The sequence below is a fragment of the Manis javanica genome, chromosome 1 (assembly GCF_040802235.1).
Source record: "Manis javanica isolate MJ-LG chromosome 1, MJ_LKY, whole genome shotgun sequence".
Taxonomy (NCBI): Eukaryota; Metazoa; Chordata; class Mammalia; order Pholidota; family Manidae; genus Manis; species Manis javanica.
The window spans coordinates 213,382,365-213,397,826 of record NC_133156.1 but is presented as its reverse complement, the minus strand read 5'-3'; the positions used below and the strand labels follow the sequence as shown (position 1 = coordinate 213,397,826).

Sequence of the window (15,462 nt, the reverse complement as noted above, 5' to 3'; positions counted from 1 at the left end):
GTCAGGATTCTTAAAATAGAAGACACATTAGGGAAAACAATGCTACTATACTATTCTTGTGCAGATATAAACTGAAATAGCAGCATTGAGAGAATGCAGTTGATTCAAATTATAGTAAAATGTCCTGTCACATAAAAAGAATCATGTAGTGTGTTAACTTAGAGGAATTTGGTTTTAAGAAATTACAGCAAGAGAGGGCTCAGAAAACATGATGACAAAAGAAAACTAACACTTTCTCTTTGACATAAAAGAAGAAAACAGCAACCTCTTAGGTAAAAAAAAAATTATAACCAGTTCTTTTCTTCCAGTGTAGTGTGGAAACAGAACTTTAAAAAGCAGCATACCACCTATCAATAGACAAGGTTACTTGATTTTTATTTCTAATCTCTTTGGGAATTCTGTGCTCTAAACAAGTGGAAACCTTTACAGGAAGTCAAAGGCAAACTAAGTCTGTAGACGAGAAGCCTCAGGTAGATTTAGTGCCTTTTATTTAAATGTGAAGGAACATTTATTAATAAACTAACGGTAGGCAATAAAGGAAATTAAATTTGTCTCTTCTCCCAATTTGTGAGTCCTAACATGAAGTTGGCAAATTGAATGCTGTTGGATTCATATACTCTTAATATTTGTAGGTGCATCAATGTAAGGTGACAAATCAAAGAGTGCAGGATATTTTCACACACATGCAAGCCTCTCATTGTAGTTACATGTATTTGTGTGTGACATGTGTGAGGAGAAACAAATAAAACACTCAAGGAGTACACTTGAAGATTCAAAGACCCTAAACCTGAGCTAGGGTATTAAAGGCAGAGAGAGAGAGCAAAGGATGGTTATTAAAAGAAACTTGATCTAAAAATTGTAAGGAAATACAAAAAATAAACAAGTACAAAGGATGATAAAAAAAGGAAACTGTTTCAAGGCATATACGTGAAAGGGTTAAATTCCTAGATTAAGTTAAAATACAAAATCCTATCATATATTATTACAAATAAGACCCATAAAACAAAATGACAGAGAAAATCCCCAATACATTTTTCACAACTTACTCCTGTTAGAACCATTAGTATTTTATACAGCAAATAATATTTGTAAAAATTTGTAAAAATATTATATTAAAAATTTCATAATAAAAAAATCAATTAGTATACCTGAACTTCAGAGGATGTTCCATCTTGTGCTAGAGCCAATAAAATGCTGACACTGGTCTTCAGGTGTTGTCCTGAGCCGATACCGCCAACATAACGATGCAAACAACCCAGAGCCAATGAATGCCCAGTTCTAGATACAACATCGCGGGCTGATTTCAACCTGAAAAAAGAGCTATGCTTCAGGGATTGGTTCTTCTATTTCCCTAGGGCAATAAGAAGCTTATGCAGCACACAGTAGAAGGGATATATAATTCTGGAAACTAGAAAAGACTACAACCAGGATTACTTCTTTCACCACTCCTACCAAGAGTTAGAGATACAATTTAAAATGCTTGGTTAAAGTCATATATTTCACTGAATAAAGCCTACTTTAATTTTAGAGAAAATTTGAAAGAATCATAACTTCTCAGTTTTTAATATTTTTTATTCCTTGAAAGGCCAAGAGCCATCTGAAACATTTTTATTATTGGTATTTTAAATATAAAAAAAGCATTTATATTGGTTTTGAAATACAAAAATATAGGGTGTTTGTATAGACAGGCTTACAGAAAATGTTTTTAACTTTCACTTAAGAAATTCCCTATAATTACAATTTGAAACTTTTAAAAATGTGACTATCTTTTTTCTTTATGAAATATCTTTAATGAATTAAAAAATATAAAAAGGAGATATATATTAAAATAAGCTTTACTGAGATGTATTTATATACAATAAATACACCAATTTTAAGTGTACATTAAAGTATACATTTAATGAGTTCTGGTAATTGTATACAGTATGTAAACACTATGTAATCATAATATAGAACAGAGGTATCCTAGGAATATAATGCAAGCCACATATGTAATTTTAAATACTCTAGTCATATTACAGAAATGAAAAAGGAAAAAGGTGAAGCTACTTTTAATAAATTTTATTTAATGCAATATATCCAAAATATTAAAATATCAAGATGTAATCAATATAACAAGTCTTTAATAAGATATTTTATCTTCTTCTTTTGAACCCGGTCTTCTAAATCTGATGTGTAGTATAAACACTTACTGCACGTCTTGATTTAGACAGGACACATTTCAATTGCCCAATAGCTACAAATGGCTAGACAGAAGCAGATAGAAGCACAGATAGAAGATATTTTCATCGTCACAAGAATTACCCTCATGTCCCTTTGCAGCCATCTACCTCCTCCCAAAACCCTGTTAGCTATTGATCTATCTTCTACCACTACAATTTTATATTTTATATAGTTGCAAATAAGTGAACTCAGACAGTAAATACTATTTTATGTCTGGATTCTTTCACTTAACATAATGCTTTTGAGAGTCAGCCCATTTATTGTACTAAGTAGTTTGTTTTTTTTATATAGCTAAGCAGTATTCCTTTTATGACTATAACACAATTTACTTTCATTTACCAGTTGATAGACATGCAGATTCTTTTCAGGTTGGGGCTGTCATGAATTAAATTGCTATAAAAAGTTAAGTACAAGTGTCTGTGCATATATGTTTTCAATTCTCTATTAAAACCTAGGAGTAGAATTGCTGTCATAAGGTAAGTATTTATTTAAGTTTATAAGAAACACCCAAACTATTTTCCAAAGTAGCTACGCCATTTTACACTTCCACCAGTAATGTATGAGCATTCCAGAGACTCCACATACTTGATAACACTTGATATTTCCAGTCTTTTCTACTGTAGCTACTCTAGTGAGCATGTAGAGTAGTGCACTACAGTTTTAATCTACATTTCCCTGTTGAATAATGATGTGGTACATCCTCCCATGTGCTCTTTTGCCATTATCATACCTTCTTTGGTAAACTGTCTATTCAAATATTTCTTTTGGTTTGAGAATGGTATTCTTATTTTAACATTATCATGCAAAAGGCAAAAAATTTTAATATTATAAAGTACAACTTACTAATTTTAAATATTTTATGGTTCATGCTTTTTGCATTCAAAGAAATCTTTGCATAATTCAAGATCACAAAGTTTTATGTTTTCTTTTACAAGTTTTATAGTTAACTCTTATATTTGGATCTATTTTTGATACTAATTTTTCTATGTGGTGTGAGTAAAGTAACAAGATTTTTGTTTTTTGTTCCATAAACATATGCAAATTTTCCAGGACCATTTGTTGAAAAGACAAATGTTTCTGTTGTTTCCTCAGTGCCAGATATATATATATATAAATTGGATTTTTAATTTTGTTTCATTGATCTACACATCTTTTCCTTACGTCAGTACCATCGTCTTGATTACAGCAGCATTATAAAAGGTCTAAAATCAGGTAGTGAAAGTTCTCCAATTCTTTTCTTCTTCAGTTGTTGTGGCTATTTCAGATCCCGTACATTTCTATGTAAACTATTAAATCAACTTGCCAATTTCTGTAAAAATTGGATGCTTGAATTTTGACTGTATTTATGCTAAATATACAGACTGGAAAGAACTAATATCTTTAAAAATATTGAGTCTTCTTTTTCATGAACATAGTATATTTCTCAATTTATATAGGTATTCTTTTTTTTTTTTTTTTTTTTATCTTGTTTTTTTTTTTTTTTTTTTTTGAGAGGGCATCTCTCATATTTATTGATCAAATGGTTGTTAACAACAATAAAATTCAGTATAGGGGGGTCAATGCTCAATGTACAATCATTAATCCATCTCAAGCCTAATTCTCGTCAGTCTCCAATCTTCTGAAGCATAACGAACAAGTTCTTACATGGTGAACGAATTCTTACAGAGTGAATAAATTCTTACATGGTGAACAGTACAAGGGCATTCATCACAGAAACTTTCGGTTTTGATCATGCAATATGACCTATAAACCATCAGGTCAAATATGAATATTCATTTGATTTTTGTACTTGATTTATATGTTGATCCCACATTTCTCCTATTATTATTATTATTTTTATTTTTAATAAAATGCTGAAGTGGTAGGTAGATGCAAGATAAAGGTAGAAAACATAGTTTAGTGCTGTAAGAAGGCAAATATAGATGATCAGATGATCAGGTGTGTGCCTATGGACTGAGTATTAATCCAGGCTACACAAGGGCAGCAAGACATCCACGGATGCAGAAGATTTCTCTCAAAGCAGGGGGGGTGAGGTTCTGAGCCTCACCTCTGTTGATCCCCAAAGTCTCACCTGATGGCCCCCCTGCGACTGTGCCTGTCTTAGGTTGTTCCTCCCTTGAGGAATCTTACCCGTCTCTGGCTAACCAGTCATCTTCTGGGGCCATACAGGGAAATGTAAAGTTGGTAAGTGAGAGAGAAGCCATATTGTTTGCAAAGGTTAGCTTTTTACTTTGCAGATTTATGCCCTGTGGCTTCTATGCCCAGCACTTGTCTCGAGGTATCTTTACCACCTGGAGGAATTATGATACTCGGTAAATTCGATATGAGGCACGAATTCTATTTAAGGTTTGTAATTAGGAAGGAAGAAGAAAAGCTATAGATGTAGCATATGAAGGAAACTTGGGAGGATTGATTATTTCTTTGACATATCTTCTTGTATAGTACCTTAAGTATGTATAGGTTTTAAACTACTAACTAATTTGCACACACATATTAACATAATAGGAATACGGTGACATAAACAAAGCAAATCTATAATTACCAGCCATCTCCAGTGAAGCCAAGAAAACCATTTAGGCACCCTAGGCATTTGTGAAAATTTATCTATGATATGATGGATATTGTCCAACTGTACTTGAACCATCAGACAAATTAAAGCAGCCCATTTCTGGGATCTGTTCACATCCCATATGTTCTTTTAACCATAGATAGTCTATAGTCATGAGATTTTGGGGTGCTACAACTTGCACCCCTCCCAACTCCTGGTTGAGTTCCAACAGTACAGATCCAGTCAAATTCGTTGTCTCACTGTATGCACATGCCAGCCTAGACATCTCCCTCCTCCTTCTTATGGCAAGTCCAGGAAACGGTGGGCTGGATGCAGCCACAACCGCAGCATCGTCCGGATCCCTGTGGAGGCTTTTTGATGATCATCCCCTGGCACGAGTCCTCCAGAGAGTGCTGATGCCGGAAGCTCCTCCTCATATCGTATCTTAGTTCATTTTCTGGGTATCCAAGCTAGGCCTTGATCTTCTACGTAGAAACAAACAGACCCTTTGCCCACACTTTGACATGCCCTCTATACCACTGTGCAGAACTCATTGGAGGTCAGCACACAGTAACTGCTTTCTTTTTTTTTTTTTAATTAAGAGAAAGGAATATTATCAGAAAAGAGTACCTCCATAGCTGATCATCTGACACCCTTTAAGTGATCAACATTAAGGATATTTAAAGCATGCGTTGATCTTTGATTTACCAATAGTTTTATCCTGTTAAGGAGTAATCCCCCTTTTCTTTCTTTCTTTCTTTTTTTTTTTAAATTTTTAATCTACACTTACCTGAAGAATACTATGTTTACTATGCTCTCCCCTATATCAGGTCCCCCCTAACAACCACATTACGGTTACTGTCCATCAGCTTAGCAAAATGTGGTAGAGTCACTACTTGTCCTCTCTGTGTTGTGCAGCCCACCCTCCCCTTTCTCCCTCCCCCCCATGCATGCTAATCTTAATACCCCCCTTCTTCTTCCCCCCCCTTATCCCTCCCTGCCCACCCATCCTCCCCAGTTCCTTTCCCTTTGGTACCTGTTAGTCCATTCTTGGGTTCTGTAATTCTGCTGCTGTTTTGTTCCTTCAGTTTTTCCTTTGTTCCTATACTCCTCAGATGAGTGAAATCATTTGGTATTTCTCTTTCTCCGCTTGGCTTATTTCACTGAGCATAATACTCTCCAGCTCCATCCATGTTGCTGCAAATGGTTGGATTTTTCCACTTCTTATGGCTGAGTAGTATTCCATTGTGTATATGTACCACATCTTCTTTATCCATTCATCTACAGATGGACATTTAGGTTGCTTCCAATTCTTGGCTATTGTAAATAGTGCTGCGATAAACATAGGAGTGCATCTGTCTTTCTCAAACTTGATTGCTGCGTTCTTAGGGTAAATTCCTAGGAGTGGAATTCCTGGGTCAAATGGTAGGTCTGTTTTGAGCATTTTGATGCACCTCCATACTGCTTTCCACAATGGTTGAACTAATTTACATTCCCACCAGCAGTGTAGGAGGGTTCCCCTTTCTCCACAGCCTCGCCAACATTTGTTGTTGTTTGTCTTTTGGATGGCAGCTATCCTTACTGGTGTGAGGTGATACCTCATTGTAGTTTTAATTTGCATTTCTCTGATAATTAGCGATGTGGAGCATCTTTTCATGTGTCTCTTGGCCATCTGTATTTCTTTTTTGGAGAACTGTCTGTTCAGTTCCTCTGCCCATTTTTTAATTGGGTTATTTGTTTTTTGTTTGTTGAGGCGTGTGAGCTCTTTATATATTCTGGACGTCAAGCCTTTATCGGATCTGTCATTTTCAAATATATTCTCCCATACTGTAGGGTTCCTTTTTGTTCTATTGATGGTGTCTTTCGCTGTACAGAAGCTTTTCAGCTTAATGTAGTCGCACTTGCTCATTTTTGCTGTTGTTTTCCTTGCCCGGGGAGATATGTTCAAGAAGAGATCACTCATGTTTATATCTAAGAGGTTTTTGCCTATGTTTTTTTCCAAGAGTTTAATGGTTTCGTGACTTACATTCAGGTCTTTGATCCATTTTGAGTTTACCTTTGTATATGGGGTTAGACAATGGTCCAGTTTCATTCTCCTACATGTAGCTGTCCAGTTTTGCCAGCACCATCTGTTGAAGAGACTGTCATTTTGCCATTGTATGTCCATGGCTCCTTTATCAAATATTAATTGACCATATATGTTTGGGTTAATTTCTGGGGTCTCTAATCTGTTCCACTGGTCTGTGGCTCTGTTCTTGTGCCAGTACCAAATTGTCTTGATTACTATGGCTTTGTAGTAGAGCTTGAAGTTGGGGAGTGAGATCCCCCCTACTTTATTCTTCTTTTTCAGGATTGCTTTGGCTATTCGGGGTCTTTGGTGTTTCCATATGAATTTTTGAATTATTTGTTCCAATTCATTGAAGAATGTTGCTGGTAATTTGAGAGGGATTGCATCAAATTTGTATATTGCTTTCGGCAGGATGGCCATTTTGACGATATTAATTCTTCCTAGCCATGAGCATGGGATGAGTTTCCATTTATTAGTGTCCCCTTTAATTTCTCTTAAGAGTGACTTGTAGTTTTCAGAGTATAAGTCTTTCACTTCCTTGGTTAGGTTTATTCCTAGGTATTTTATTCTTTTTGATGCAATGGTGAATGGAATTGTTTTCCTGATTTCTCTTTCTATTGATTCGTTGTTAGTGTATAGGAAAGCTACAGATTTCTGTGTGTTGATTTTGTATCCTGCAACTTTGCTGTATTCCGATATCAGTTCTAGTAGTTTTGGAGTGGAGTCTTTAGGGTTTTTTATGTACAGTATCATATCATCTGCAAATAGTGACAGTTTAACTTCTTCTTTACCAATCTGGATTCCTTGTATTTCTTTGTTTTGTCTGATTGCCGTGGCTAGGACCTCCAGTACTATGTTAAATAACAGTGGGGAGAGTGGGCATCCCTGTCTGGTTCCCGATCTCAGTGGAAATGCTTTCAGCTTCTCGCTGTTCAGTATAATGCTGGCTGTGGGTTTATCATATATGGCCTTTATTATGTTGAGGTACTTGCCCTCTATTCCCATTTTGCTGAGAGTTTTTATCATGAATGGATGTTGAATTTTGTCAAATGCTTTTTCAGCATCTATGGAGATGATCATGTGGTTTTTGTCTTTCTTTTTGTTGATGTGGTGGATGATGTTGATGGATTTTCGAATGTTGTACCATCCTTGCATCCCTGGGATGAACCCCACTTGGTCATGGTGTATGATCCTTTTGATATACTGTTGAATTCTGTTTGCTAATATTTTATTGAGTATTTTTGCATCTACATTCATCAGGGATATTGGTCTGTAATTTTCTTTTTTGGTGGGGTCTTTGCCTGGTTTTGGTATTAGGGTGATGTTGGCTTCATAGAATGAGTTTGGGAGTATTCCCTCTTCTTCTATTTTGTGGAACACTTTAAGGAGAATGGGTATTATGTCTTCTCTGTGTGTCTGATAAAATTCCGAGGTAAATCCGTCCGGCCCCGGGGTTTTGTTCTTGGGTAGTTTTTTTATTACTGTTTCAATTTCTTTGCTTGTAATTGGTTTGTTTAACTTTTGTGTTTCTTCCTTGGTCAGTCTTGGGAGGTTGTATTTTTCTAGGAAGTTGTCCATTTCTTCTAGGTTTTCCAGCTTGTTGGCATATAGGTTTTCATAGTAGTCTTTAATAATTCTTTGTATTTCTGTGGAGTCTGTCGTGATTTTTCCATTCTCATTTCTGATTATGTTGATTTGTGTTGACTCTCTTTTTCTCTTAATAAGTTGGGCTAGAGGCTTATCTATTTTGTTTATTTTCTTAAAGAACCAGCTCTTGGTTTCGTTGATTTTTGCTATTGTTTTATTCTTCTCAATTTTGTTTATTTCTTCTCTGATCTTTATTATGTCCCTCCTTCTGCTGACTTTAGGCCTCATTTGTTCTTCTTTTTCCAGTTTTAATAGTTGTGATGTTAGACTATTCATTTGGGATTGTTCTTCCTTCTTCAAGTGTGCCTGGATTGCTATATACTTTCCTCTTAAGACTGCTTTCGCTGCATCCCACAGAAGTTGGGGCTTAGTGTTGTTGTTGTCATTTGTTTCTATATATTCCTTGATCTCTATTTTGATTTGTTCATTGATCCATTGATTATTTAGTAGCATGTTGTTAAGCCTCCATGTGTTTGTGAGCCTTTTTGTTTTCTTTGTAGAATTTATTTCTACTTTCATACCTTTGTGGTCTGAAAAATTGGTTGGTAGAATTTCAATATTGTGGAATTTACTGAGGCTCTTTTTGTGAGCTAGTATGTGGTCTATTCTGGAGAATGTTCCATGTGCACTTGAGAAGAATGTATATCCTGTCGCTTTTGGATGTAAAGTTCTATAGATGTCTATTAGGTCCATCTGTTCTAGTGTGTTGTTCAGTGCCTGTGTGTCTTTACTTATTTTCTGCCCGGTGGATCTATCCTTTGGGGTGAGTGGTGTGTTGAAGTCTCCTACAATGAATGCATTGCAGTCTATTTCCCTCTTTAGTTCTGTTAGTATTTGCTTCACATATGCTGGTGCTCCTGTATTGGGTGCATATATAATTAGAATGGTTATATCCTCTTGTTGGACTAAGCCCTTTATCATTATGTAGTGGCCTTCTTTATCTCTTGTTACTTTCTTTGTTTTGAAGTCTATTTTGTCTGATATTAGTACTGCAACCCCTGCTTTCTTCTCACTGTTGTTTGCCTGAAATATGTTTTTCCATCCCTTGACTTTTAGTCTATGCTTATCTTTGGGTTTAAGGTGAGTTTCTTGTAAGCAGCATATAGATGGGTCTTGCTTTTTTATCCATTCTATTACTCTATGTCTTTTGATTGGTGCATTAAGTCCATTTACATTTAGGGTGACTATTGAAAGATATGTACTTATTGCCATTGCAGGCTTTAGATTCGTGGTTACCAAAGGTTCAAGGTTAGCTTCTTTAGTATCTTACTGCCTAACTTAGCTCGCTTATTGAGCTGTTATATACACTGTCTGGAGAGTCTTTTCTTCTCTCCCTTCTTATTCCTCCTCCTCCATTCTTCATATGTTGTGTGTTTTGTTCTGTGCTCTTTTTAGGGGTGCTCCCATCTAGAGCAGTCCCTGTAGGATGCCCTGTAGAGGTGGTTTGTGGGAAGCAAATTCCCTCAGCTTTTGCTTGTCTGGGAATTGTTTGATCCCACCATCATATTTAAATGATAGTCGTGCTGGATACAGTATCCTTGGTTCAAGGCCCTTCTGTTTCATTGCATTAAGTATATCATGCCATTCTCTTCTGGCCTGTAGGGTTTCTGTTGAGAAGTCTGATGTTAGCCTGATTGGTTTTCCTTTATAGGTGACCTTTTTCTCTCTAGCTGCCTTTAAAACTCTTTCCTTGTCCTTGATCCTTGCCATTTTAATTATTATGTGTCTTGGTGTTGTCCTCCTTGGATCCTTTCTGTTGGGGGTTCTGTATAATTCCATGGTCTGTTCGATTATTTCCTCCCCCAGTTTGGGGAAGTTTTCAGCAATTATTTCTTCAAAGACACTTTCTATCCCTTTTCCTCTTTCTTCCTCTTCTGGTATCCCTATAATACGAATGTTTTTCCTTTTGTATTGGTCACATATTTCTCTTAGTGTTGTTTCATTCCTGGAGATCCTTTTATCTCTCTCTATGTCAGCTTCTATACATTCCTGTTCTCTGGCTTCTATTCCTTCAATGGCCTCTTGCATCTTATCCATTCTGCTTATAAATCCTTCCAGGGATTGTTTCACTTCTGTGATCTCTTTCCTGACATCTGTGATCTCCTTCAGGACTTCATCCCACTGCTCTTGCATTTTTCTCTGCATCTCATCCCATTGCTCTTGCATTTTTTTCTGCATCTCTGTCAGCATGTTCATGATTTTTATTTTGAATTCTTTTTCAGGAAGACTAGTTAGGTCTGTCTCCTTCTCAGGTGTTGTCTCTGTGATCTTTGTCTGCCTGTAGTTTTGCCTTTTCATGGTGATAGAGATAGTTTGCAGAGCTGGTACAAGTGACCGCTGGAACAGCTTCCCTTCTTGTTGGTTTGTAGCCTTTTCCTGGGAGAATAGCGACCTCTAGTGGCTTGTGCTGGGCAGCTGTGCGCAGACAGGGCTTCTGCTTCCTGCCCAGTTGCTTTGGGGTTTATCTCCGCTGTTGCTGTGGGCTTGGCCTGGCTGGGGCTGTTCCTCCAAAATGGTGGAGCCCCGTTGGAGGGGGAGCAGCCAGGAGACTATTTATCTCCGTAAGGGGCCTCTGTGCTCCCTGCTGCCCAGGGGGTTAGAGTGCCCAGAGATCCCCAGATTCCCTGCTTCTGGTCTAAGTGACCTGTCCTGCCCCTTTAAGATTTCCAAAAAGCACTCTCCAAACCAAAACAACAGCAGCAACAATGAGAGAGGGAACAGAAACAAAGAGAAAAAAAAAAAAGGAAAAAAAAGGGAAAAAACAAGCGATTTTTTTTTTTTTTTTTTTTTTTTTTGTCCTCAGGTGCCGGTCCCAGGCACCCGCTCACTGGTCCTGCTGCCCTGTCTCCCTAGCACCAGGGTCCCTGTCCTTTCAAGGCTTCCAAAAAGCACCCACCCACCGGTCCCGCAGGGAAGGAACGCTCAATATTCTTTGTCCTCAGGCACTGGTCCCAGGCACCCGCTCACCAGTCCCGCCGCCCTGCTTCCCTAGCACCGGGGTCCCTGTCCCTTCAAGGCTTCCAAAAAGCACTCGGCAAAAAGAGAGAAAAAAAAGGGGAAAAACGCGCGATTTCTTCCGTCCTCAGGTGCTGGTCTCAGGCACCCACCCACCGGTCCCACAGGGAAAAATGCAGGATATTCTTTGTCCTCAGGTGCCGGTCCCAGGCACCCGCTCACCAGTCCCGCCGCCCTGCCTCCCTAGCACCGGGGTCCCTGTCCCTTTTAGGCTTCCAAAAAGCACTCGCAGAAAAGAGAAAAAAAAAAGGGGAAAAACGCGCAATTTCCTCTGCCCTCAAGTGCCGGTCTCAGGCACCCGCCCACCGGTCCCGCAGGGAAAAACGGGGGATATTCTTTGTCCTCAGGCGCCGGTCCCAGCCACCCGCTCACCAGTCCCGCCACCGTGCCTCCCTAGCACTGGGGTCCCCGTCCCTTCAAGGCTTCCAAAAAGCGCTCGCCAAAAAGAGAAAAAAAAAAAAAAAAAGGGGAAAAACGCGCGACCTCCTCCGTCCTCAGGCACCGGTCTCAGGCACCCGCCCCCAGGTCTCGCAGGGAGAAACGCGGGATATTCTTTGTCCTCCGGCGCCGTTCCCAGGCACCTCCTCACCGGTCCCGCCACCCTGCCTCCCCAGCAACGGGGGCCCGTCCCTCTAAGGCTTCCAAAAAGCGCTCGCCAAAAAAAAAAAACCGCTCCGGTTTCTCTCCACCCGCCGGGAGCCGGGGGGAGGGGCGCTCGGGTCCCGCCGGGCTGGGGCTTGTATCTTACCCCCTTCACAAGGCGCTGGGTTCTTACAGGTGTGGATGTGGTCTGGATGTTGTCCTGTGTCCTGTGGTCTCTATTTTAGGAAGATTTTTCTTTGTTATATTTTCATAGCTCTATGTGTTTTTGGGAGGAGATTTCCACTGCTCTACTCACGCCGCCATCTTGGCTCCGCCCCCTATATAGGTATTCTTTAGTTTCAGTAATGCTTTATAGTTTTCAAAGTACAGCTGTTACATATCTTTTTCAAATTGTTCCCTTAGTATTTTGTTTTTTATGCTTTGTAAATGACATTTAAATTTTTTTCAATTTCCAGTTCTTCAATGATGGATACAGACATATAATTGATTACTGGATACCTTAAAAACATACTAAACTCACTTACTAGTTTTAATAGCTATTTTGTAGGCTCCTTAGGATTTTTTTCATACATTCAAATTTCACTTAAAAGAAAATTTTACTTCTTCCTTTGCAATCTGTATCCTTCTGATTTCTTTTACTTGCTTTATTACACAAGCACTGTAATACTGCCGAGGACACCCAGTACAATGTTGAGTAGAGGTAGTGAGAGAAACACCCATAACTTATTTCTGATTTTAGGGGGAAATCTTTCAGTCTTGATTATTAAGTATGATATTTGTTGTAGCTTTTTGTAGCTAGGCTATCAGATTCAGGATGTTCTCTTCTGAAATCTCTAGCTTGCTCAGCATTTTTATCATGAATGCATACTGAATAATGTCAAAATGCTTCTGCTGCATTGAGGCAAGATGATTAAATGAAATCTCTTTTTTAGTCTGTTAATACGGTCTTTGTTCCTTTTTCCCTCTTTCTGTCTTTTTTTGGATTAAGCATTTTGTATGATTCAATTTTACTCCACTATTGGCTTTACTCCATTATTGGCCATATCTTTTTGTTTTTTAGTGAGTTCTCTGAAGTTTATAATATCCATTTTTAATTCATGATGATCTACCTTCAATAAATGTTATGTCCTTTTATTCATATTATAAACAGAGTACACTACCATTTCCTCTCTCCCATTCTGTGCCTTTGTCATGCATTTTACTCCTATATATATCTACATATATTATTTTTGCATCAAAGAAGTCAATTATCTTTTCAAGAGATTTAAAAAGTGAGAATAAAAATAAGTCATTTTAAAGTAGACTTATAAAGAAGTCTTTTTATTTATCCACATACTCTATTTGGCACTCTTCATTCCTATGTCCAAATTTCCATTTTTTACAAAAAGAACTTTTTAACATCTCTTATAGTATGCCTGAAGGCAAAGAATTTTCTCAATTTTTTTATAGTCTGAGAAAGTCTTTATTAAACCTCCGTTCTTAAAATGTATTTGGGCTGGGTAAAGAATTCTAAGTTGACAATTATTTTCTTCCAGTACTTTAAAGTTGACACTCTATTGTATTTTGCTTGCATAGTTTATCATTAGAAGCCTGTTATTGTTATCTTTGTTTCTCTGCATGCTGTGTTTTTTCCCCTACTCACTGCTTTTATGATGTTCTATCATTGGTTTTAAGGAATTTGATTATGATGACCTTTTGTTTTATCTTTCTTCCATTTGGAGTTTGTTGAGGTTATTGGATCTATGGGTTTGATAATAGTTATCAAAATCAGAAAATTTTTGGTTCATTATTTTTTCAAATAATTTTTCTGACCTAACCTTACTTCTAAGATTTAAATTATATGTATGTTAGATGTCCCAGAAGTCACAAACTTTTTTTTTTAACCATCTTTTTTTTCTCTCTGTGCCTTGTTTGGGATAGTTTCTATTACTATATCTTCAACATCACAATGTTTTTCTACCGCATTGTCTAATCATTTGTTAATTTCATCCAATAAATTTTTTCATTTCAGAGATTCTACCTAACTAGGCTTCCTTTAGGTTGATTGAAGAATTTCATTTCTCTTCTCATCATGCACAGTTTTTCTTTTACTTCCTTAAAAATATGGAGCACATTTAAGTAGTTCTTTAAATATTCTTGGTTTCTGATTTCATTTTCTCTTCCACTTCTAGGCCTGATGTTTCCACAACGACTGATGTTTCTTCTAGTACTTATTTTCCTGCTTCCTTACATGTCTGATAAGTTTTGCTTGGGTACTGGATACTAAGAATTTTACAATATTTGGTACTGCATTAGTTATTGATACTAAGCAGGCTTTGTTCTTTAGATACTGTGGGTCTTTGTTCTGGGATGCATTTAAGCTACTTGGAATCAGTTTGATTCTTTCAAGACTTGATTCTTTTAAACTTCTTTTTATATGGGTTGTTATTGCCCCACCACTAAAGCAATATTCTTCTGAACCTTAGGAGGTCTTCCCAGTCTGGATGGTAGGAACATGAACTATTCTCAGCTCTTTTTAAGCTATGGGGATTGTTTCACCTATTCTTTTCTGGCGTTTTCTTCCCTGGTCTTGGGCAGTTTCTTTGTACTCAGACACATATCAGTATTTGGCCAAAGACTTGAGATGACTCTTCTGTTCATAGTTCTCTTTCTGTGCAGCTCTGTCCCCTCTCATATTCTGGCTACACTGCCGTCCCCAAATTCCAAATTTTCTCTCCTAAACTCAGTTAGGTTTGGATTTCCTGCCCTTGCACTTCAGCCTGAAAACTCTGTCCAGGCAGAAATCTAGAGCAATTACAAATGTTCCCCTTATTTGTTTCCCATTTCTCAGGCATCACTGCTCTGTGCTGGCTGTTGTCTAACACCTGAAAACAATTATTTCATTTATTTTTTCTGTTTTCTTGTTGTTTAAAACAGGAGTATAAATCTAGCCTGTTATTCCACCATGACTGGCAGTGAAAGTCCTGTATATTTTTTTCAGTGTTTAATTAAAAGAATTGATTTCATTATTTTATTCACATTTAAGTAGCAATGAGGAAAGCTTAAAATGGAGCTAACCTCTAAACTTCACTTTGGAAAATAGAAAGGATCAAATAAAAGAACAAACATAATAATACTTTATAGACCATAAAATACTATGACACACAATCATGCAACAACATAGTCAGTTACTATTACAAAACAAGTAAAATACCACTAAGAACAAAGCTCCTAAAATACAAAGAAACATAGAAAGCAAGTTTGATTGAAATTTCATAGCTGTATTATAACTCTCAATAAGCCATCCATGACCAACCTTCTTTGAAACTCATAAAAGTAAAATAAAGAAATTAGAAACCATCAAGACTGTGGTTGGTCA

At 37.4% G+C, this 15,462-nt stretch overlaps 1 protein-coding gene across 6 annotated transcripts in view; it reads right to left on the bottom strand.

Moving 5' to 3' along the window:
• The window catches only part of HEATR5B (HEAT repeat containing 5B), a 108,923-nt gene that overhangs the window by 48,581 nt on the left and 44,880 nt on the right, over nucleotides 1–15,462 (bottom strand). For all 6 annotated transcript variants that reach the window (XR_012121800.1, XM_073214312.1, XM_073214317.1 and 3 more), the window contains one exon: nucleotides 1,149–1,308. Coding sequence is in view for 5 of the 6 variants with exons in the window: in XM_073214312.1 (XP_073070413.1) it covers nucleotides 1,149–1,308 (160 nt within the window). In the remaining variant the exon portion in view is untranslated. The remainder of the gene's footprint in view (nucleotides 1–1,148; nucleotides 1,309–15,462) is intronic.